The sequence below is a fragment of the Rattus norvegicus genome, chromosome 11, assembly GCF_021556685.1.
Source record: "Rattus norvegicus strain SHRSP/BbbUtx chromosome 11, alternate assembly SHRSP_T2T, whole genome shotgun sequence".
NCBI lineage: Eukaryota > Metazoa > Chordata > Mammalia > Rodentia > Muridae > Rattus > Rattus norvegicus.
The window spans coordinates 88,006,648-88,029,439 of record NC_141544.1 but is presented as its reverse complement, the minus strand read 5'-3'; the positions used below and the strand labels follow the sequence as shown (position 1 = coordinate 88,029,439).

General features: G+C 39.0%; 1 protein-coding gene across 1 annotated transcript; it reads left to right on the top strand.

Annotated features, from left to right (window-relative positions):
• Positions 1 to 202: 202 nt before the first annotated feature.
• On the top strand, positions 203 to 19,498 carry Cldn16 (claudin 16). Its single transcript, NM_131905.2, is given in 5 exon segments — positions 203 to 640; positions 11,297 to 11,399; positions 14,832 to 14,996; positions 17,580 to 17,771; positions 18,883 to 19,498. Coding segments are annotated over 5 exon segments (708 nt in total). The 5' UTR covers positions 203 to 526; the 3' UTR covers positions 19,017 to 19,498.
• The last annotated feature ends 3,294 nt before the right edge of the window (positions 19,499 to 22,792 follow it).

Here is a 22,792-nt window from a genome sequence, read left to right as displayed (position 1 = left end):
ACTGGTGGCTTGTCTGTCTAGGGTAGTTAGGGGATATTAAAATAGTCTAACAATAAAATCGCAATCGGTCAACCGTACAGCCACCTTCCAAGGGGGAGGAGAACAGCTCCCTCTCCCAGGGGCCTGAGAAAGATCAGTTTACAGGCTCCAGCCCTGCCTAGGAACCTTCCTCCGTCCTCCATCTTGTCACAGCCACAGGCCTCTGCGACTATCGTTTCACGTTAGACCACAGCCAGGGCTGCTTCTCCCACGCAGCAGCACGATGTGTTCAGTTCTTCCCCTGCCCTGGCTTCTGATTGGGAGCTTGGCTGCTGGATAAGTGACCTCCAGGACCCTCGCTCTGGTACAACATATTTGTACAATTCTTTCTGAAATTTAAGGTGCCTGCAAGAGGGGTGTGAGGAAACAAAAAGGACCTAGCATCCCCAGGTACCGGCAACAGAAGCCAATAGCATCAGAAGTCAATCGCATTCCAGCTCAACTGGCATCTGCCCATGAGTCCCTTCCCAACAGGCTGCTTGCTGCCATGAAGGATCTTCTTCAGTACGCTGCCTGCTTCTTGGCCATTTTCTCAACTGGGTTTTTGATCGTGGCCACCTGGACGGACTGTTGGATGGTGAACGCTGATGACTCTCTGGAGGTAAGAGGCCAGAAAGCTTGATTTTGCTGTCAGATTTACAGCCAAACACAGACTTCAGTCCTGCGGGATAAAGGCAGCAAAGAGAGCCAGCGAGAGATAAACTGGTCCTTAATGAATCTTAACACTGTTAGCTTATTTAACCCTGACACTAATCTCTGAGGTAAGTACTGTTGTCCCATTTCACAGATGAGGTCATTAAATAATCTATTTTTCGGAGGTTACATTTTCAAAAGTGTAATAGCATAACGTTTGCCGCAGAGCTCACCACTTCCCTTGTTCCTTATCAAGCAGAGTGTTGGTAGAGTCACGACCTTTCTTTTTAAGGTAAGTGTGTTAACCTTGATCTCAGAATCTGGAGTTCTGTGAGAGACATTTTAAAACTAATCATCTGAGGTGTGGTGAACAAGTGGACTCTGTGAAAGCTAATAATCCCAGGCCTTTGGGAGAGTGAAATCAAAAGAACATAGAATCTATTTGGCTGGTGTGGCAAGAGGGACGTGTGACTTTAAGCAGGAGAAAACACTCAGGCCAAAAGTCTTCCAAGTGCACCCCAGAGCTGAGGAACAGGGGTGGACTTACAAACTCCACTCTTAATAACTGGTTATGTGACAGGACTGCTGATCATAAGTGAGGTGACCGGATGAACTTACACTTGAAAATTGGAAACCAGTCAATGAAAGAATTTTAAAAGGTGAAGTTCACAATCTTTTGCTATGGTAACAATAGGGATAAGAATGAGGCAGAGTTGAGCAAGATTCCAAACTTCAGAATCATCTGCTGCTCCTAAGTAAGGCTGAGGGAAAATGCAGGTCAGATAGACATCATGAAGTGAACCACTCAGAGGAGTCAAGGAAAAATCCACCTCTTCTCCGTATAGCTTGAGCGAATGCTCTACACATCAATGCTGTATGAAGATTAAGGAAGACCTGGGGGTTAGGGAGCTTGCTATCTTTATTATAACTCTGCTTGAAAACTCTCAAGTTGTAATTAGAACTGAAACTCATAATTTTTGCATTTTGTCCTGAGATCTTTTTCGATTATTTTTGTGTGTATGCTTAAATTTCCTCTGATTCCTACATCACATTTTAAAGGCTGTTATGAATGCCTTGGTAATGCTGCGAGTTTATATTTCTAAAAACTGATATAGAATGGAAGTCCTCTGGACTGTCTGTTTTGCAGTGAGTCCGGGGACGGGACTCATCGGAGCAGTACTGCCATGTGTATATAACTGTGCCCCTTGCACAGTGCTCAGGAAAGTGTAGCTCACACCCTGTGAAGCCATTACTTTCTCATTATCCAGGCTGCCAGTCAGAAGTGATCAATAGAATATAATGTTGCACTCGGGCACGCCTTAAATTGAGTTTTTTAAAAAAAAATGTTTTTTAAAAATATGTAAAACCTCATCCACAGCTGTTGGTTAAATATTTTCTAAAACTACTCGAAAGTCTCCTTGCTCTGAGTGAGAGCTGTTAGCTGTCTTGGTTCAGAAATAGAGCTTTAAGAAGAGTCAGGCTTGCTGAGAGGGCAGGAACCACAGCGTGAAGCACCATAGTCCTTTCATTTTAGTTTCGCAATCAATTTGCCTTCCAAACAGTTCAAGAAAACCACTAGTTGAAATGAATGAAATGCATACTAGGAATTATTCACTTTAAATAATTCCTTCCTAACCTCACATAGGTTGATATTTTCTTTCTCCATTTTCACTGTTTGGTTGTTTGTTTGTTCTCAATATATCCCCATTTCAGTTTCCCTTCTCTTTGCTGTTCCCAGTCCTTCTACACTCTGTCTCCTAGATCCACTGTTCCTCCGTCTTCCTTCAGAAAAGAGCAAGATTCATCCTAGGGATATCACCTGAACACAGCAAAACAGCATGCAATGAGAGTAGACACAAACTTTCATATTAAGGCTGGGTGAGGCAATCCAGATAGGAGAAAAGGGTTCCTAAGAGCAGGCAAAAGAGTCAAAGAGGCTCCTACTCCCACTGCTGTGAGTCTCATGGAAACCCCAAGCTTAGCAACCACAGCCTACGTGCAGAAGGCCGGGGTCATGCCCATGTAGGCTCTGTGATTGCTGCTTCAGTCTCTGGGAGTCCCCATGATCCCTACTTAGTTGATTCTGTGGATCTTGTTCTTTTGATGTTCTCAAGCCTCCTGTATTCTACATTCTTCCTCTTCCTCAGGGATTTCCTGAGCTCCAAGTGGAGGGGTTCACTGAAGACCTCCAATTTGAACTCTCTCTCTCTCTATCTAATGTTTGGCTATGGGTTTCTGCATCTTAAAGGCCTTTTTTATTTCCTCTCAGTGAAATGTGTTCTCCAAAGGACCTACATGTGGAAACTATCCTGTAAGCATTAACCCCCTCCTGCCACTTCTGTTTGAACAATCTCTATTAATACGCTTTAAAGGGACATCAATCTTTTATGAAAATTTCTTTAATTGGTCAGGATAAAATTTATTATTTTGGGCAAAAATTTGAAGTTTCTCATAATCACTGGCCCATTTAGACTGTTCTCTGTCTCTGTCTGTCTGTCTGTCTGTCTGTCTGTCTCTCTCTCTCTCTCTCTCTCTCATGTCACCCCTGGTCTATCTTAACATTTCACTTTCTTTAAACCATTGTTGGAAAAAAAGTAAATTCCATTTAAAAATGTAAATAAAAACACTTGAAGAGGCAGAAGTTGTATTTGAGCCACAGCTTTGTTAATAGAAGCAAGTAGGTTGGAAAATTGGTTCTTTGGTTCAGTTCAGCTTGGCAAATGCATAAAATTTAGGTCATGAAGTACCACGGTGCCTACGATACTAAAAGAGGCAAAGATAAAGAAGGAATGACTCTTGCCTTTCAGGAAGAGACATTGAGTGTGTTAAAAAAAAGGATGAGCATAATAAATGACACAGATCAGTTCATATTGGAGGAGTAAATGAGCAGAATAGCATTGGAGCCGAGATGATAAAGCTGTCATTCTCCATTAGGCGTATTGAAATAGGTCTCACAGAAGAAAGGGCTTTCAAGCCAAGTCTCCAAATGACGCAATTTCAAAGGGTAGAAATGGCAGCAGGGGCTTTGGATGACAAGACACTGTGGCAAAAGAAGACAGAATGACTTTCCTGGGTTTGTAAAAGGATATCACTCAAAGCAAGAGGCATAAAGAATTCAGATATTCTAGCATTTCCCCCTTTTTGGGAAAAGTGACTGCCATAAAAATACGTAAGTAAAAACATTCTTTGGTTTTATTACTGTACACTTGCCTTGAAGAGTGAAATTCTTTGCATTTAGTAGGGGTATTTAAAAAGAAAGAAAGGAAGAGCGCTCCGTAAAAGCAGTGGGCATGACGCTAAATAATAGACTGAACTGCTCTCTTGTCCTTACTGTCCTCAAGTCTGCTGTTCCTGGGAAGACTTGGGTGCTGAAGAGAAGGGGTTGAAGGTTTTTAAAGCCAATAGCTACTCAGCTCTTAGTCCCTGTTAACTGACTTCTCTCAGGGAAAATCGCATGCTTCTATTCTCTTCCCTGAAGTATAAGAAGGAGTTTAATTCGAATGCAGTTTTACCACCTTTTCTTTAACATCAGGGTGCCCTGAGTGCCAATAACCACCAAGCAGTGGCTACCTGTCAAGGGATCAAAGATGCTCAGAGCTTTCCCAGAGAAAACCTTCCATTGGGAGTTTCATATGAATGCATGTCAATGTCACTCTTGTTCCGTGTAACTCACCCTCCTACCCTCAAGCTCGCTGCCCTCTCCCTTTCCCTCTCCCTCCTTCCCTCCCTTTCCCCTCCCTTCCCTTTCTCCTTTCCTTTGTTTTAATTGTTCTCTTCCATCCCTTTTCTCTTTATTTGTCCTTCTTTTCTCCTCCCAGCCCACAAATATTCCTTGGCACCCACAGTATGGCTGTGTAGTGGGTTCCTGGTGGTGCGGGTTGTACCCTCTGAAGCATCTGAAGGTGATTCTAGGTATCATAAAGGACACAAATTGGTGAGCAGTTCAGTGTGACAAGTGCTGTGCCTGAGGGTGAGCGACCATGAGGGGACATCTTAGGCTATCTTGGGTAATTAGTGGAGTCTTCTTAGAAGTTACTGCTAAGCTAGGATTTGGAAAGCAAAGCGAATGAACAGAAGCAAAGAGTGTTCTAACCTAATGAATGGAATCCACAGAGATGTAGGTGTGATCGTACTGTATGTTCATGGTATTATAGATATTTTCTGATGTAGACAGGAAATTATAGGGGCTAGGTAATCAAAGGCTTAAAGTATTATGCAAAGTATAGGTCCAACCCTATAGGCAAGAGTGCCTCACTAGAGACAAATACATACATGCCTTTTAGAAATATCAGCCTTTCTAACTGCTCATGGTGGGTGGCTCAAGGGGGTAAAATGAACCAGGAGGAGACCTTTTAAAGGACATTTGCATAAACCAGGAAGAAAATGATGCTTGTGTAAGTGATAATGTTAGTAAGCATAGAACGATGTAGATAGAAATGGGAAACTCTAACTCAGACGGGTGGGGGGCACGGGCCCAGACTGTAACAGGGAGAGATAAGCCAAGGTGACTCCTTTCTGACTCGGGACGACTTGTGAAATCACTCACCCAGTGGTCAAATGGAAATGGGAATTTCTTTACTAAAATTATGCAGCATGCTCCCTGAAACAGCTTTCTGCTTTGTTTTTATTCTGTTTGTTTGTCTGTTTTTGTTTTTCCTAGCCTAGCTTAGCTTAGCTTAGCATGGTGGCAGAAACTGTTCGGGGAAGTGTATAGACTATACCTTAATCCAGAGGCACCTGGTTAAACTTCATTGGTCTCAGCTATACAGGGAGAATAGCTACTCATATGACCTAGCTTTCTGTGAGAATTAAATGAACCTGTGTACACCAAGTGTTTACCACAGCACCAGGTAAACGGGAATCAGCCAATAAATGTCAGATATATTATGATTAATTCACGGTTCATTGTTTTGTTCTGGGGGAGGAGATGACATTTTGTATAATGCTCACCAATCTGAGAGATTGACGAATGAAGTTCCGGTCTTATTTTTGCTATTGATTTTCTTAGAGAAATGTTGTTTATTTCTCTGGGCAATGATTTGCCAGGCTTTGTACTTATGAGTGATTATTGCTTGACTCAAAGAGCAAGGCAGAAAATGGAGTCCCTTAGCAGAAGTTATCTATCTACCAATGAATGCTCACAGCGAACGAGGGTTAGGAGGATTAATCACATTATTATGATGCTAACTGTCTTGTAGGATATGTAGTTAGTTCTTTTCTTGCAGGGTTAGAAACAATACTTTCTTAAGAAAGTTGCTGGCCTCTCCATTATCAGAAGGGAAAAAATGTTTGCGTAGGATGATTCAATTTCCAGTTAATTTTTTGTTAATTATTTCCTGGAAATTGCTATACTCCGAGCACCATTATGATTAAATTTTTATTACTTCAAAAGAAGGTTGTTCACAGTAGAATTTATTTCATCCTCATAATCAGGTTTTCTCCCAGGACTTCTATTTGCCTTGCTGATGTTATAATTCTTCCAGACATAGAGTAAGTATTAGAATTCTTATGTATAATATGTGCTCTGATTATTTATATACCAATTTTGGGTCCTGTTTGATTTTAAGTTGTTTTAGCAGACATTTGAGACTATGAGTGGACTCTTATTTGTCTCGTGATTTCCTACAGTTCTGAGGTTCATGTTACAGGAGCTCAGGATGCATTTAGGCACATGAACTCATGGAGAAGTTGTTATGTATGTGTCAGATTACTGAAAGAATGAACAAAAGATGATTTTGAAGAGTCACATTAAACCCTGAATAAGAAGTATGTCTGTAGTGAAATGACCATCTTTTAAAAGGCTTGGTCTTATACCTTGCTACAACAAAAAGAATGAATACATGCAATTGGATCATCTTTTTAATAATAAAAAATTTAACAAAGAATTCTAATCCCCTAAAGTGTTTAATAAAGTTGCTGAAATAGTGTACTTGGACTAAATGGTGAGGTTTTTCTGCTTTGTACCTTGAAGAAAAAAGTCTTTATAAAGAAAGGAAAAGGCATCTAATCATTATTGAAATACAATTCGTGACCTCTGACATGGGTCAGTTAGCATTACTGATTGTGATGCTATGCTTTCTTAGAACAGCGTTGTAATACATGCAACAATAGTCTTATATCAAAATCTAAGGTTTCTATAGGTTCTACAATGTATGTCATGTCATTTAGCAACAAGAGTTCTGGTGGCCGGCGCTGTAGAAGATAGAAGCCTTAAGGGGCAATTGCTTTGAGATTACAAATGGTCAATCCCAGGATCAAAGACTAGTTTATGACACTATAGCTAACTGGTAAGAGTCTTCATTGATATGATTTCTAAGGGATTTCAGAGTGATGCCAGGTCAGTATAAACTTTACAGTTTGAAGAGTCATTTCAGCTCATGGATTTAATTATTGTAGTTTGCTGATTTTGCTTAGAAGCACATATGTACCCAGGCATGGGGCTCTAGCTTTGTAATTCGAGAGCTCATGAATTTTAGACAGAAGGATTACTACAAGTTCTAGGGGAGTTTGGGCTACTGACTCTTTGTTGCATCAATCCAGAAGAAAGCAAAGAATTAACAGATGAACATATATGTGCATATGAAGCGAAAAGCTCGTAGTGTCATGTTGACCACCTTGCACTTCAGATCAAAGCAGAGTTAGCTATCCATTTATGTGGATTAACAAAAATCGACAGACTTTGTCTCCAGTAAGTAACTATTGAGCATCTGTTGATTATCAGGATTGGGGGTGATAGAATCCTTGAAACATGGAGCCATATCTACCCACCTTGCTGCATTGCCAGCTTTAATTGGTATGCCAATTAGAACTTGACAAGAATTCAGTGACACAGATTAAAATGTAGCCTTGTAGACAAAGTCCTGTGGAACCACAGGTGGAGGAGATAAATGCCTGGTAGCAAGAGCATAGAGAGTTGTCTTATGGAAAAAGGAATGCCTTTGAAATGAGACTTGAGTTCCAGGTAGACATTTAACACACTGAGAGCAAAGGACATTGTTTTTAGTATAGATAATGTTTGAATAGCTCAATGACCTGAGGAACCGGATCTGTGCATATGTGAAGTGGTCTTTGCAGGGGTAGTGGAAACATGTTGAGAACATTCACATCTAGCAGCAAGTAGCCACTAACTGTGGCTATGTGCTACCATCCATGAAAAGGTCAGGAAACAAAGCTGACCAAGCAGACAAGGTTGGAGGGAAACCCAGGCGTCTGGCTTGTCTGTGGTATCTCTCCACTTGGAGTATCAGCAAGCAGTCAGGAGATAGATTAGGCCTTCTGCTTTGTTGGTGTTTTGGAAAACTTCATGTCTCTTGGGAGGGAAATGATCCATGTCTTACTCTCCAGAGAAATGACATCCCTGGACCATAAATACCTTCAACATTGCCACCTGTGTTATTCATACCCATACCGATTGCATGTTAAAAACAAAGAGCTCAAAATTAGAATTTTCTATTTCAAATGGCCCCATAAAATTAAAGTCATTAGTTCCTATTTTACAGTTTTCACCCTTTCAGAAAGGTTAGCCATACTATTTAAGCACTAGTTAGCTTTTAAGAACCTTATTTTAAGATTTCTAAGAACTTCGTTTGGCTTGCTTTACAAAACAGTTCCTAATAAGCCATGTTATCACAGGCAATGAGGTTGACCAAAAGCAATAGACTATAACACAGAAGGCTTTCCTAAAATGACAAGATAAAAACTTTAACCTTGTACTTGGTGCACAAAGGCACCTTTAAGGGTCTCTACAGTGAGTGGTGTATTAAACACACCGGTTTAGTTAATTGCAACCGCTCTTCTCACGTACCTTAGCTGAGTGTGAATACCAAGCAATTTAATAGTGTGCCCCTGGGCATTAATACCTAATGAAATTAGATTCCTTGTTTCCTCTAATGACCTCATTGCTTTTCCAAATATGGCCATGGCAGGTAAATGATCAATAGCCTTGAAATTGACACCCATACCGGACCATAGCTGAACAACCTAGTTGTTAAGGATTGTGTGGGAGTTACACCGTGCATAGCAGGATTGGTCACCTATAATGTAACAAGAATGTTTCCCCAGCTGATTTGGACAGTAGGAAAATGTGAACCATCATTGTTTGATTAGAGTGCCATGGTTTCATATCCACGGTGCACCTTTCTAATTAGGATAAGCTGAATTTATGAGCTGAGAGACCAAGTACATGGATACTACCAAGCCCTGCTTTTCATCATAGTATAGCGGGCCCATATGCGCCCTAACTGTATCAGGTTCCTAAGACTCCATAACAAATGACCTTAAGGAAATAATTTTCTCATAGTCTTGAATGCCAGATTTTTAAGATCAAGATCTTTGCAAGGTTCCATTCATTGTCTCTGTAGCTCCAGGGAGAACTGCTCTGGTACGTCCAGATCTTCATACTGTGGGTTGTCCATGACTTGTGACTGTGACCCTCAACACTACAGTGGTCCTGTAGCTCCATTACTGTCTCTCTGTGCTTTTCTGTTGTAAAAAAATATGATAAGGACACATGATCCATTAGCTCAGAGTCCACTTGTACAGCTGACACTCTTACCAGGCCTGTAACTCAGATGTATCTACAGAGTCCTAGTCATAGGTTCTGGGGATTAAGACAGGCTTGAGTCTCTTAGAAGGCTGTCAATTATTTCATTATGTCCTCATTTTTACCGCCATCATTTTTAATGAAAGTACAGCCAGTATTTAAGGCCTGGTATTTAGAAAGCTACCATAATTTTCATTTGAGCTAATAATTTATACTATACATTAGCAATTTTTAATATTTTAAACCACTCTATCATTATCTTACTTATACAGATGAGGAAATTGAAATTCAAACCAGAGAAGATCTTGACAAAGGTTACAGCATAGCTATTAAAATGTCAATCTGTGCTTTAAAATAATGGTCATGTGTGTGTATATATGTGCACGTCTAGCTTTGGAAATCAATGTGTCAGGTTGTACAAGATGAATTTTCCTCATTAGAGTTTTGACCTCCGTGTTTCTCTAGGTCTGATAATAAAATCAAGAGCATTATATTTTCAGACTTAACAATAGGGACCACCTGCCAAAGTGGTGATTTGAAGATAGAGCATTTGCATGAGAATCGAGTTAGGATCACTTCACTGAAGGTTGTCTTTCAACATCCAAGTACCAAGTCCAGGATACCTTAGCCTGCAATAGAGTTCTTAAATAAGTTGTAAGTACTCCATAAGCAAGACGTGGGAATCACACATGGGCCGCTCAGTTGGAGCCTTGTCTCCTGCATTGTTACTGACTTTGCTGTTACAGTATTTTTTCTTCCCTGAGCCTCCAGTTCTTTGTTTGTAAATAGACCATAACAGCTCATTAACGGTCTTTAAGAAACAAATGACATAATAACATACTTAGATAGTAGATACTTCAAAGGATATACTCAATATAATTGTTAATCATTACTAATTGTAAATACTTTACATACAAGGCAATAATGAGAGTATCAGGAGAGCTTCAGCAAGCCCCAAATAGGACACAGGGTAAGAGTTCCAGAGTGCTCATGTTACTATGTCTCAATGCTCACATAAAGATGATTTTCTCTGTTGAAAAGTGTTTTTCTGTCCTTTCCATACCTCTAGATAACATTTCAACACCTCTCCCTTTGCAACTCTTTCCTGCTCTATTATCTTATTTATTCTGTGGGGATGGGGTTTGGAAATTGACTTTCCACAATAACTGTGAAGATTTTCCAAGCTAGTTTCAGATTTCCAAGGTAATGGGATCTGTAATTGAGTCTGAAGAAACAATGATATTGTCTCCTCCTCCATATTCACAAGCTCTGTCAAGAATACTTGAAACTATTATCTGCTGAGATGTTTATTATTGTTTTAAAAAAGTTTGAGGTGACTTACAGTCCACCAATAAAGGATTGGAGGGGTCAGGACACTGATACCTTTTAGCTCTAAGTGGACATCATCATCTGCGTGCCAGCTCCAAGTAAAAGTGCTTTACAACTCTCCAATTATATTAGATTACATCCCAGTTCCTTTATGTTCATGCCATAGCTTAAAGGTTTGCAATATGTCAGGATAGCAGAGAGGAAGACAATTGTGGATGCTCAGTCATTTATCCTTGCCCTTTTTCATTTATTGGTTTTCTTTGCTAATTTTAAATTTATGAACCTCATATAAAACAGCATCTTTCTTCATGAAAGTCAATGTCTGTAATGAAGATGAATTAATGTGCATTGTGAATAGACATGAGACATTAACATTATCATCTATTGTTTTATAGATTTATTTATGAGTAAATGTTAGCACATAGAAGTGAAATAGATTGCCTTTATGTTAAATCACAACTCAACATCAGAAGCATATATTCAGTTCTGGTTTTATCCCCTCAGCCATGACTTATTTTTCCACACGACGTTTCTAATCAGGAAGCAAACTCATTTCTTGGCCCAGAAAGTCTTTAATTGGAAATGTCTCAGAGAACATACTCTACAGGCATTGCCTTATATAAAGAGAATTCTAGTTATATTTGTAACCACTGTACTCTGATAGCAAACATGATATCTGAGTGTCCATTTGATCAAGAGGAAATGGAGTTGGCTTTGCAAGGTGGTTCACACAGTGTATTTTCCAACCTCCAGGTGAGCACTAAATGCAGAGGTCTCTGGTGGGAGTGCGTCACAAACGCTTTTGATGGAATTCGTACCTGCGATGAGTATGACTCCATATATGCAGAACACCCCTGTACGTATACTCTAAACCTTTCTGTTTGCCAGGAAAAGTGTGCCAAGGGATCCTGAACTAGATATCCATTTGTCTGTTGTATGCTATCAAGGCTTTTAGTTTGAAATATTGGCAATTAGAAATGGGTACCATTTTGAAATATGAATTGAAATATATTGTATCATATTTCACCTTTCCCCCTGATTTTGTAAATCCCTTTATGGTCTCAAGGAACTTGACACAATGCCTGATTCATAGTAGGCTTATAGAAAATATTTCATGAAATGGGAACTTATCCTTTGGTATTCTGATTTTATCATAGAATTGCCAACCTACATGAATAGCATTCATTGATGTGTTTCAACTATGACTTACCTAAAGTTGAAAGTTTATTACTCTTTTTAATTGAAGGTTTGCTAGACAGACTAGCAGAGGCAGAGAGAAAAAAAGAGGGGGAGAGGGAGAGGGAGAGAGAGGTTAGAGGAAACTGAGGATCTGGGGTCCTTATATAAGAATGCCAGCTACGTGGGGAATCATTAGTCCAATGTTGGAGACAACTCTGTCATCTTCCTCCCTTTTCTCTCTCAATCCCACCTAGATATCAGCAAAGCTATGTTCCTATGAATAAAACGATCTTTTAAATTAACAATCCATTATTAATACCCTCAACCCTTCTTCACAGCATTGACTTATTTACGTAGAACTTTGAACTATGCCAAGAAGCACCAGTCTGCTGTTAAAGGAAAGTGCTTCTATGCTTTTTAAAGCCCGTGATGGGTGGTGGTGCCATGCGGCATCAAGATAAGTTAAATGTGGGTCTTGTGGATTGTGCCTTTTCTTTCACGCATCTATTTCAGTACAGGAAGAAAAAAAATACTTTTAAAAAAAGCAATCTTCAAAACATCTTCGTCTGCTATCTGGGAGTTCAGTGTCTGAGATAATTTTTGCCATAATTTATAAGGCATTTTAATTAATTTTTTGCTGAGAAATTTTTAAAACTTCTTATTTTCCTCACTATATTCAGCTCATTCTGTCTATGCACATGAACACACCACACACACACACACACACACACACACACACACACACACAGACAGACAGAGAGAGAGAGAGAGAGAGAGAGAGAGAGAGAGAGAGAGAGAGAGAGATCCTGATTTGGCGAAAAGGAAGAAATATATGCCAGGTTCTCATTCTATTTTAAAAATGAGATGTGTGGATCAAGCTCAGAAGACAAACATTAATTATTTATTTATTTACTGGTTTCTGTATGCACGTGTGTGGGCATGAGCATGCCCAGGTGCAGTTGTGGAGGTTAGAGAGTCAGTTCTGTCATTCTTCTTGGGTTCTGGGGTTTGAACTCGGATCTTCTGGCTTGGAAACAGACCTTTGTGTGCTGAGCCATCTTCTGGGTCTAGAAATCAAGCAAAAGTTAAAGCTTTTCAAATGTGAATGCTGGTATGCACAATCATGGAAAAGGCTTTAGAATCATTCATCAGGAAAATGAATGTTGATGTTTTAATATGCTCCTGCTGAAGCTTTACCTGTACTCTCTCATATTTGTCCACTATCCTTACGTATTGTTTACAGATGGTAAAGAACTTTCACACGTAAACATATGTTTAAAGACAACAATAATAAAGATGTGTTCTAGAAAAATAACATCTCTAGGTCCTCTTGGTTAGGAGGCTATCTACAAGGTGTAGACATTTCTTTTCATTTTCTACTAAATTCCTAGAACCAACGTAGATACCTTTTGCAATTTCTCCTGTATCCCCAGGGCCTGTGGCACCTGATGGATATTTGTAATTGGCGCTTCTTTTGTTAAAAGTGGTTTGAGGAACCCCAAGTATGGATGCTAACTGTTCTGGAAGCCAGAATTCAACCCTCGGAAAAAGAAATTCTTCCATAGACTGCACGAGCATTTCGCTTGTAACAGATATGCCCTCCTGTAACCAGACTAACCACAGGGCTCAAGTCCTAGAGCTTCATAGACACCCTCCATAGGAAACAGAACACGCAAGAATCTGTGGAGGAAGAGGAAAGCAGGGCCAGTGTAGATATGCATGAATATCTCATCCTAATGCACTAATGTAGCTATGCATGAATATCTCATCCTAATGCATCAATGGCTTCGGGTGGGCCAAAGTTTTCTTATTAGTAGAAGGCCCACGTATGTATTGAGTATTGAATTAAAGAAAAATTAAAAAAAAAATCTAGCATAAAAAGTTTATTCTCATAATGTTTCTCTTAGTTTATTTTTGGAAAATATAGATATACATTTGAATTTTTGGAAATAATGACAATTTTTAAAATAGGAATTTCAAGCCTCAGGATACACACATACTCATGTCTTGCTAATGCTCTTGGTTGCTTTTACAGTTGCTGTAAGAAAACCTTCTGACAAAAGCAATGTGGAGGACAACAGCTTTCTTTGGCTTACAGTTAAAGGGTTCAACCATGATTGTAGGAAAGTCGATGTAACAGGGACTTGGGGCAGTTGCTCACAATGCACTCGCCATGGGAAGCAGAGATGAGTGAATGCTTGTGGCCAATTCACTTCATCCTTTATATATAGTCCGTGACCCAAGCCCAGGAAATGGTGCCACACAATTCTAGCATGTGTTTTTCCACCTCAATTAATTTGGCTGATGAGTGTTTCACAGGCATACCTAGAAGCCAAATGATCTCTTGAAGGTGTGTCTAAGGGCTGTACTCTAGGCGATTCCATATCCTGTCAAATGCACATTAGTAGTAACATCATAATAATACACGGATATATAGAGTGTTTTACCTGCTGATAAGGTAAGAGGGAGTTTCATGTATTAATTTTTTTATCTTCAAGTCTATCATATGCATCTTCAAATTTTAAACAGGGAAAGTTGCCTAGATCTCCAATACACACAAACCAGAGTTCTATCTCCTCATTGAAAAAAAAACATAAAAGCAAGAGAAGGTCCCAGATTGTTATAAAAATAAAATATAAATAGTATAAAGTGAAAGAAAATATATTAATATTTTCTATGATTTAGGTAATGGAACAGCAGTTCATACTCTATTTGTGATGTAATTTTCATTCTTTCTAGCATGTCAGATCAAACATAAAGTCTCCAGCATGCCAGTCCATCGTTCTGCTCCTCAGCTCTGCCCCCAAACTGTCTTGTGCAGAACTCTGTGTAACTGCCACTCAGAGTTTTGATTTCACAATTACAGCTGCTTTATGGTAGTTTTGAATCCCATAAGGAATTATAGGCATCCATATTAACACTTGTATAGATAATAAATTCAGAATTCTATGTATGGCCTTATATTGCTGTGTCCAATCTTGTGTTCTGTGATGTTCCTGTGGGAGTTAACATGTCTGTTCCTCCTTCCCCTCTTCCTCCTTACACCGTTCCACATTCTACCTCCCTCTCCTCCTCCCCCCTTCCCTGCTCTGATTCCATGGTCTTGCAGTGAAGCTGGTGGTGACTCGGGCACTGATGATCACAGCCGACATTCTAGCTGGCTTTGGATTCATCACCCTCCTCCTTGGACTTGACTGCGTGAAGTTCCTACCGGATGAGCCACACATTAAAGTCCGCCTCTGCTTTGTTGCAGGGACCGTATTACTCATCGCAGGTACTGGGCTTGGTCTATTGCAGGTACTGGGCTTGGTCTATTGCAGGTACTGGGCTTGGTCTATCTGATTCAAGAACCCTGAGTCCCTGATAATCCATTGGTTGTGCTACACAAATTTATCATTTCTCCTCATGTAAGACAGTCTATCCACATCCTGTCTCCTCACAGTGTACAGCTCTTATACATATAGTTATGGTATATATATATATATATATATATATATATATATATATATATATATACATATATATATCAGTGAGTATATTTAACAAACAAACATACTTTTGTTTTGTGGAAAAAATCTTTAACACCACTGAATACTCTTTTTATAGATCAATAAACAAAAAGTCAAATTACTGAAGAAAATCTTTGTGGGTGTTACAGAAAAGGTGATCAAACTAAATGGCTTAAGATAACTGAGGGCTGAAACCATTACCTACAACTTGTCTGCCATACATAGATTTTTAAAGCATGCATTCCATTTTGTAGTTTTGGTTGTTTTTTTAAAAAATTTTTTTTCCAAATTAGTTAGTAAATGTAACAATGTTATAAAAATGGATGGTAACTTATACCTTTTTATAATGGTTACATGTTTGAATAATGTAGGTGAGCAATTAGAGTTATCAATCCAAATAATGTTTAAAATAGACATATACCAACTTTCCAGGAGTTGGAGTTAGTAATATGCTCCCTCTCCACCCCAAGACGGTAAGAATTTTTCAAAATGCCCTCTCAACATACTTCATTGGCTCCCGGTTATCACTTTTCTCTCTTATATCTGGCCTATGTTATACAATTTGTACTTAAAATAGTGGACCCAATATGTTATCATTTCAAGTGAGTCAATGTTGACTGTACGTCTGGGCAGCATGTATTGCAGTTAGGGCTACTATTGTTATGAGGAAACACCATGACCAAAGGCAGGTTGGAGAGGAAAGTGTTTATTTGCCTCTTACTCTTCCATATCCTAATTCATTAGTGAAGGAATTCAGGACAGGAGCTCAAACAGGGCAGGGAGTTGAGTCAGGATCTGAAGCAGAGGCTATGGAGGGGTGTTGCTTACTGTCCTGTTCATAATAGCTTGCTCAGTCTGTTTCCTTAGAAAATCCAGGACCACCAGAGACAGCATCCCACCCACATACTGGGCTGACCCCTTTATCAATCACTAAGAAAATGCCCCACAGCTGGATCTTATGGAGACATTTTCTTCTTTAAAGTTCCCTACTTTCAGATGACTCTAGTTTATGTAAAGTTGACATAAGACTATGTCAACACAGAGCCATTATATGTTCGACACTGAATTTGTGTTGGGAACAGCATAGCTTACGTATGCATGCTAGCGGTGTATCTGGGACAACATCATCATTTGGCTATTGACTGTTTATCTGGGTCAGCACAGTTTACAGTAAGGTACTTGGAATAGTTTCAGTCACAGGTCTTGGAAACACAGAGTTTTTTTTAAAGCATCATGTACTTTGAATTAAAAATTAATGTAGAAAGCTTAGTCTGTGGTGGCACATGCCTTTAATTTTAGCACTCAGGAGGTAGATGCATCTCCGTGAGTTTGAGGCCAACTGAATCTACATAGTACATTCCAGGACATCCAGTGCTATGTAAAGAACCCTGTCTCAAACAAAACAAAACACCCCAAAACTTAGAAGAAAATTAATTTAGAATGAAAAAGGTGATCTATGTTACTCATGTTTCCAAGTCTCCTCTATTTTCAAATGTATTTTAAGTAGTTTCATTTAGGAAACTGTCATGAGCCACGTACGACATTCTGTTGAGGGACAAGCCATGTATATAACGTGAGCCTCATGACATAATAATGGAGCTGATCGTTTCTTTTACCCAGAGATGCAGTAACTCCTTTCATTATAGCATAGGGGACTACTCACACATTTGTGGCAATGTTGACCCAGATGAACACAGACAACTCCGGCACATGCTACGTGGTGATGGTGATGGATGGTATGCTACAAGAGAGTACATTTAATATAATATATTTTATCATTATTTTAGGGTGCACTCCATTTACTTTAAAAACGTGTTTTCTGTAGAGTGTTGTAGCCTATTACAGCTGACTCCTGTTGCTCATGGATACTGAATTTCCTCACTTCATTATTTTTCTCTTGATATCGACCTTAATTTCATATTGTCTTGTTCACTATGGCCTTGGGAGAAATGAGCCATGATATTTTTGTATATGTGTGTATGCACATATGCATGCCATGTAGCTCAGGTGTACAGCATGTCAATCACACAAATTTCTCTGTTAAGTGATATGTGGCTGTACAAAAATGACTTTGGAGAAATGAGAAAGTTGTAAAGAGATATATCATAGTGATCATTTTAGAGTTACACAAGCAGATGAGCACTGTGTTATTTCGTCTCGGTGCTTTGTTTTGTAGAGAGAGAAGCTGAAAGGCAATGATAGACTCTGTCCAAACTTCTGTTGCCCATGAATCACTAGAGCAATATTACTGCTTAATCTGGCACCATGCACCTCTAACAGGAAGCAGATCCTTGGACTTTAACTTGGAAAATGCTCTGTGTCATCACTGAACCTCTCCTTTCTTTCAGGTACCCCGGGAATCATTGGTTCTGTGTGGTATGCTGTGGATGTTTACGTCGAGCGCTCCTCTCTCGTTTTACACAATATATTTCTCGGGATCCAATATAAATTCGGTTGGTCCTGCTGGCTCGGAATGGCTGGGTCTTTGGGTTGTTTTTTGGCTGGAGCTCTCCTCACCTGCTGTTTGTACCTCTTCAAAGGTAAGGATAAAGCAGAGGACAGGTCCTTCTTTTACTTTTACTTCTTTCCCAGTCCTAAGGAAACAGGACTCATCAGACCAAATAGCTCCGACTCCCGTTGCATTTACATTTGTTCAAAGACAGCTAAATTGTAGCACTCAGGGTTGGTTCCTCAGCCATTGATATCAGTAGAAAATGAAAGCCAGAGTTGCATCTTTGTCCAGTATTCAAACATGCACCAGTAGTTAATGTACAACAATCATTGTTGTGCATCTAAGTTCACTAAGTCAACTCCACTTAATTTTAGGGTTAAGTGGACAACTTGCCTGAGAGTCAGTCAATGTTTGTTGGTAAAGAATGTAATGTATGGTATTAGTTTTCTAAAAGTCTACCTAAAATACCAGGATCTCTTCATAATAAAACGGAGGAAATTATTCACCACATTTTCTTTTGGTTCTTTTTTTTTTTGGTTCTTTTTTTTTTTTTTTCGGAGCTGGGGATTGAACCCAGGGCCTTGCGCTTCCTAGGCAAGCGCTCTACCACTGAGCTAAATCCCCAACCCCCACATTTTCAATAAAAAAAGAATTTTCAGGTTGAAATACTCAGAACTTCATCTGAAATTTAGGACTCCTACATGATTCCATCAGAGATTTCTGTGTGTGCTGTGTGTGTGTGTGTGTGTGTGTGTGTGTGTGTGTGTGTGTGTGCTCGTGCGTGCATGTGTGTATGTGTGTATGAAAATGAGAATATGCATGTGCATGTATGTGAGTGTGCATGAGTGCAAGTTTTCATGTGTGTACGTGCATTTGCATGTATATACATATATGCATGTATGTGAGTGAGTGTGTGTTTCTGTGATAAAAGAGAATATATGCATATGTCTGAGTGCATGTCTTTGTGTGAATGTGTGATTATGTATACATGTACATATATGTGTGTGCATGCACGCATGTGTATGTGTGCCCATACATGAGCATGCCTGTGTGTGTGCGAACATATATGACCATGGCTGTGTGCATTGATGCATGCATATCCTTGTCTATTTTGGAGAAGAACATATAAAATGACTCTTTTTTTTTCATTTTTGAAAGTTAACTGGTTGTACGTATTTTCATTTAACTCTTTCAAACAGATGTTGGACCTGAGAGGAACTACCCTTATGCCATGAGGAAGCCCTATTCAACTGCAGGTGTTTCCATGGCCAAATCCTACAAGGCCCCTAGGACAGAGACAGCCAAAATGTACGCTGTAGACACGAGAGTGTAAAATCTGCCAAATATTAATCTGTGTTCCTGTGTTGTTTAATTACTCAATCAATGTGTTCAAGTTAATAAAATAAATGATCGACTTTGGGGCATTCATTTACATTTCCGATTCAAACTAATTAATTGCTGGTTCAATCAAAATGTTTGATTGTGCTGTCATGTCTCCTATGGCTTTCTGTACTGCACCCCCCCAAGTCTGCATGCATTTCAAGTTGACATTGAGAGAATGTAGAAATGTGTTTCAGGTATCTTTATTGCTTTTGGAGATTATGGCATAGTAATATTAAAGTGAAGTGATGCTTCAGAAATGCATAGCAATTTTAAGGAGGTTCAAGTCCTAATTTTGAAAGGATAGAGGAGCTCTTAGCTCACCCTGACTCGAAGCACAATTTTAATTCTCTGAGGGTATTTATCAATGACTTGAAGGAAGGTTATTGTTCTAAATTTAAACTTGTATATCAGAATCTAACATACTCAAATATTATTAAAATAGAAAAAGAAAATACCAGCCTCATGTACTTCCTTCCAGTGGAAGCTGCAAATAGGAACCTTCCCCTTCGCACTCTAAATGTCAAAGGCAAATGCTAAATTAACATTGGAGTCAAGGGTGATTCTCCTGACTAATGCAAGAGATCAGGGTACAATTTTCATAGCACCCAAAATCTACCTAGACACTGACAAATTCCTGTTTTATCATATAATAAGTTGACCAGAGAGTCACTCACATGTAGATTGAAAGTCCAAAATGTAGCACATTAGAATTTACCTGTTAAGATGTCCACACATCTCTAGATGCTCAGAATCCAGCTGCTTACGGCCCAGTATGTTATAAAACATTAAAAAAATATTGACTCTAATATACTACAGTTGATCCTCAAATCTATTTAAGAAAGTTCTCATAAAATATACACAGTCTGTTTTTTGGAAAAACAAAGAATAATATAAATGCATAAAAGAGTCAGTGTAGACTCTAAATGAGACACACGCGTCTTTACAACATAATCATTTTGAAAATTCTAACTCGTTGAGTTCTTTGAGAAGCTAGAAAATGTAATATCAAATTATTTGATTTCTTCTAATTCAAAAAGATAATATTAATACTCTTCTATTACCCTAAAAATTACAAAAGAAACTAAAATTTAGTTCTTTGTGGGAAAGAAAAGAGGGAAAGGAAGTTCTGAATTCCTGGACCCCTCCCTCGAGGTTGTGCTTATAACTCTAAGGACAATGAGAGCATGGAATGATGGGACCTACTGTGCATGATGAACTCATGGAGATGTCACTGGGTATCCTTGTACTACTGTCTTGTGGGGAGATTCTAATCTACTCTTACCATGAAGAACAGCTGACTCCTCCTAAGGTCTCCGTGGATATCATTAATGGGTTGGTTGACAGGTAAAACCTTGTAGATTATAGACAGTACCCACATCGATAGTCTATGAATTTCAAAATACTTTGTGCTTTTTTCCCCCTCAAATCTGTTTTCTTTTTAATTTTGAGTGTTAGTTGGGGGTGAGTGGATATACACCTGTGTGTACATATATAGTTGTTTTTAAAGTGCTGGTACCAACATCACTTCCATAGATGTATGAATTCTAGGTTCTACTCACCTGTGTAATCAGAGGCCAGAGGACCATGTCTGTTGGAATAGTGTTAATTCTCAACTTGACACAATTTGAATTCATCTGGGAAGGGAGTCTCAAAGCTGGATGATGTAGATCAGGTTGGCCTGTGGGCAGGTCTGTTGTGACTATGTTGACTCTATTGACTGAGATGGAAAGACCATCCTATGTGGGTGAAATCATTCCCTCAGCAGGGCTTCCTGAACTGTAAACGAGATGAGAAAGCAAACTGAGCTCAAGCATACATGTGCTAATTGCTTGACTTCTGCGCTTGACTCTAGATGTCATGTAACTAGCTACTCCATGATCCTTCAGCCTTTATTTCTCTACAGTGATGCACTGCAAACTGGAATTTGGAGCCAAGTAAACCTTCTAATAAGCTCTTTGGTTGGGATGCGTTACTACACCAACAGAAAATGAAACTAAGGTATCAGGTGCTCTTTGTCAATCTTGTTGCATTGGAACAGGGTCTCTCACCGAACTTGAATCTGGAAACAGCAATTCACAACAATCCCCCCATCACTGCCTCACATTGCAACCCTCCCTCACTGGGGATGGAATCAGGTGTGACCACTCCCAGGTGTGACTTTTACTTGTGTGTTGGGCACTCAATTTAGGCCTCCATGTTTGAGCAGCAGGTGTTCTTAGTCACTGAGCAGCTTCTCCAGGCCTTCAACCTTCTTATTTTTTTATTTTACTTTAATTTTGTCACAGTATCTATTATGTTTTTGATAATATAACAAGTTTCTTACAATTTTTTCTGAGGAAAGACCTGGAAATTAAAGAGATCTCTGGGCTAATGTATGGTTTTGAACTTTAATGATTTCATTTGTATGAGACTATTTCAAAGACCAGTTATAATTCATATGCAAAACTATTTTGAAAAATTTTCTTAATTAAAATGCTTTGTATGGTGTAGAAGTAATATCTGCATTTTGGACTTTGAAAGTTATTTGAAATATGTATTGTTAATGGACTATATTTAATAAAACATCACAAAACTAAGCATAAATTATTTTTGCATAGTTACAGAATTAAAAGATATTAAGTAGTTAAGAATTAATGTGACAAAATGGTTGCTCAAAATGCCAAGATACAAAAGGATACATAAGCCTATGTGTACACACACGATACTAACAGTTCAGGATGAGAACAGTCAGGAAGATGCTGAATTCGAGCATTCAGTGTGGCTGCTTTTCACAATAGACGGAGTGGGATAAAACTTTGCAGTGTTTTTGACCTCTCCCACCACATACATTAAAACTTCTCTTTTACATTTATACACTTGAATATGCATTACATGAAGATGTAAACTAAAGAAAATTGATAATACATTTTATTTAAATTCTATGTTGGGATTATTTTCGCTAAAACCAAATAACTGAGAGAAGCACAACAAGAGAAGCTTTGTTCATTTTGGTGCTGCTCCATGTTTATAGGTGTCAGTCTATCCCTACAGGGAAAGCACATCAGAGCAGACAGACTTCATCCTGATCATGAAGCAAAAGTTAGAAGAACAAGATGTAGATGCCAAGGACACAATTCCAGAGACACATTCTCAGGGACACACCCCAGGTCACCTTCCAACAACTCATCATCCAAATTGGGACACTCTAACAGGAAAAGTGAAAGCTGCTGATACTCAGAGGAGGAGGACTTGGGGATCACAGGAAGATTTGTTTCTTCATCAGCTGTAAAGAGTGATATGTGCAGGGTTTCAATAATATCCATTTTAAAATATCACTGGAGACACAGGTTTTTTTTGATTGAGTCTACTCAAATTATTTTATTTCTTAAATTATTATTCTTTGGTCAGTAGGGGCTTTATGAGCTTCCTCATATTCTTCTATTTGTGTTCCTGTTATTGATTCTTCAATAATGTTGATATTGAAGCACATACGTAAAAGAATACTTAATGGCCAGATAATCGCAGTGCGAGTTTTCCTATGTAGTCAGGACGATGCTATGTTAGTCACTCTCTTGCGCAGTGACAGAATATCTGAAAACATCTATGTGCTTTCATTTTGACTTTCAGGAGGGGTTCATTTAGACATTCAGTTTCAGTCCCTTCTTGTGTGGCAAGCCTCCTGGAGCCGAGTAGCTCAGGGCAGGGTAGACAATTACTCTCTTTAGCTTTCTCCTTTCTCACATATAG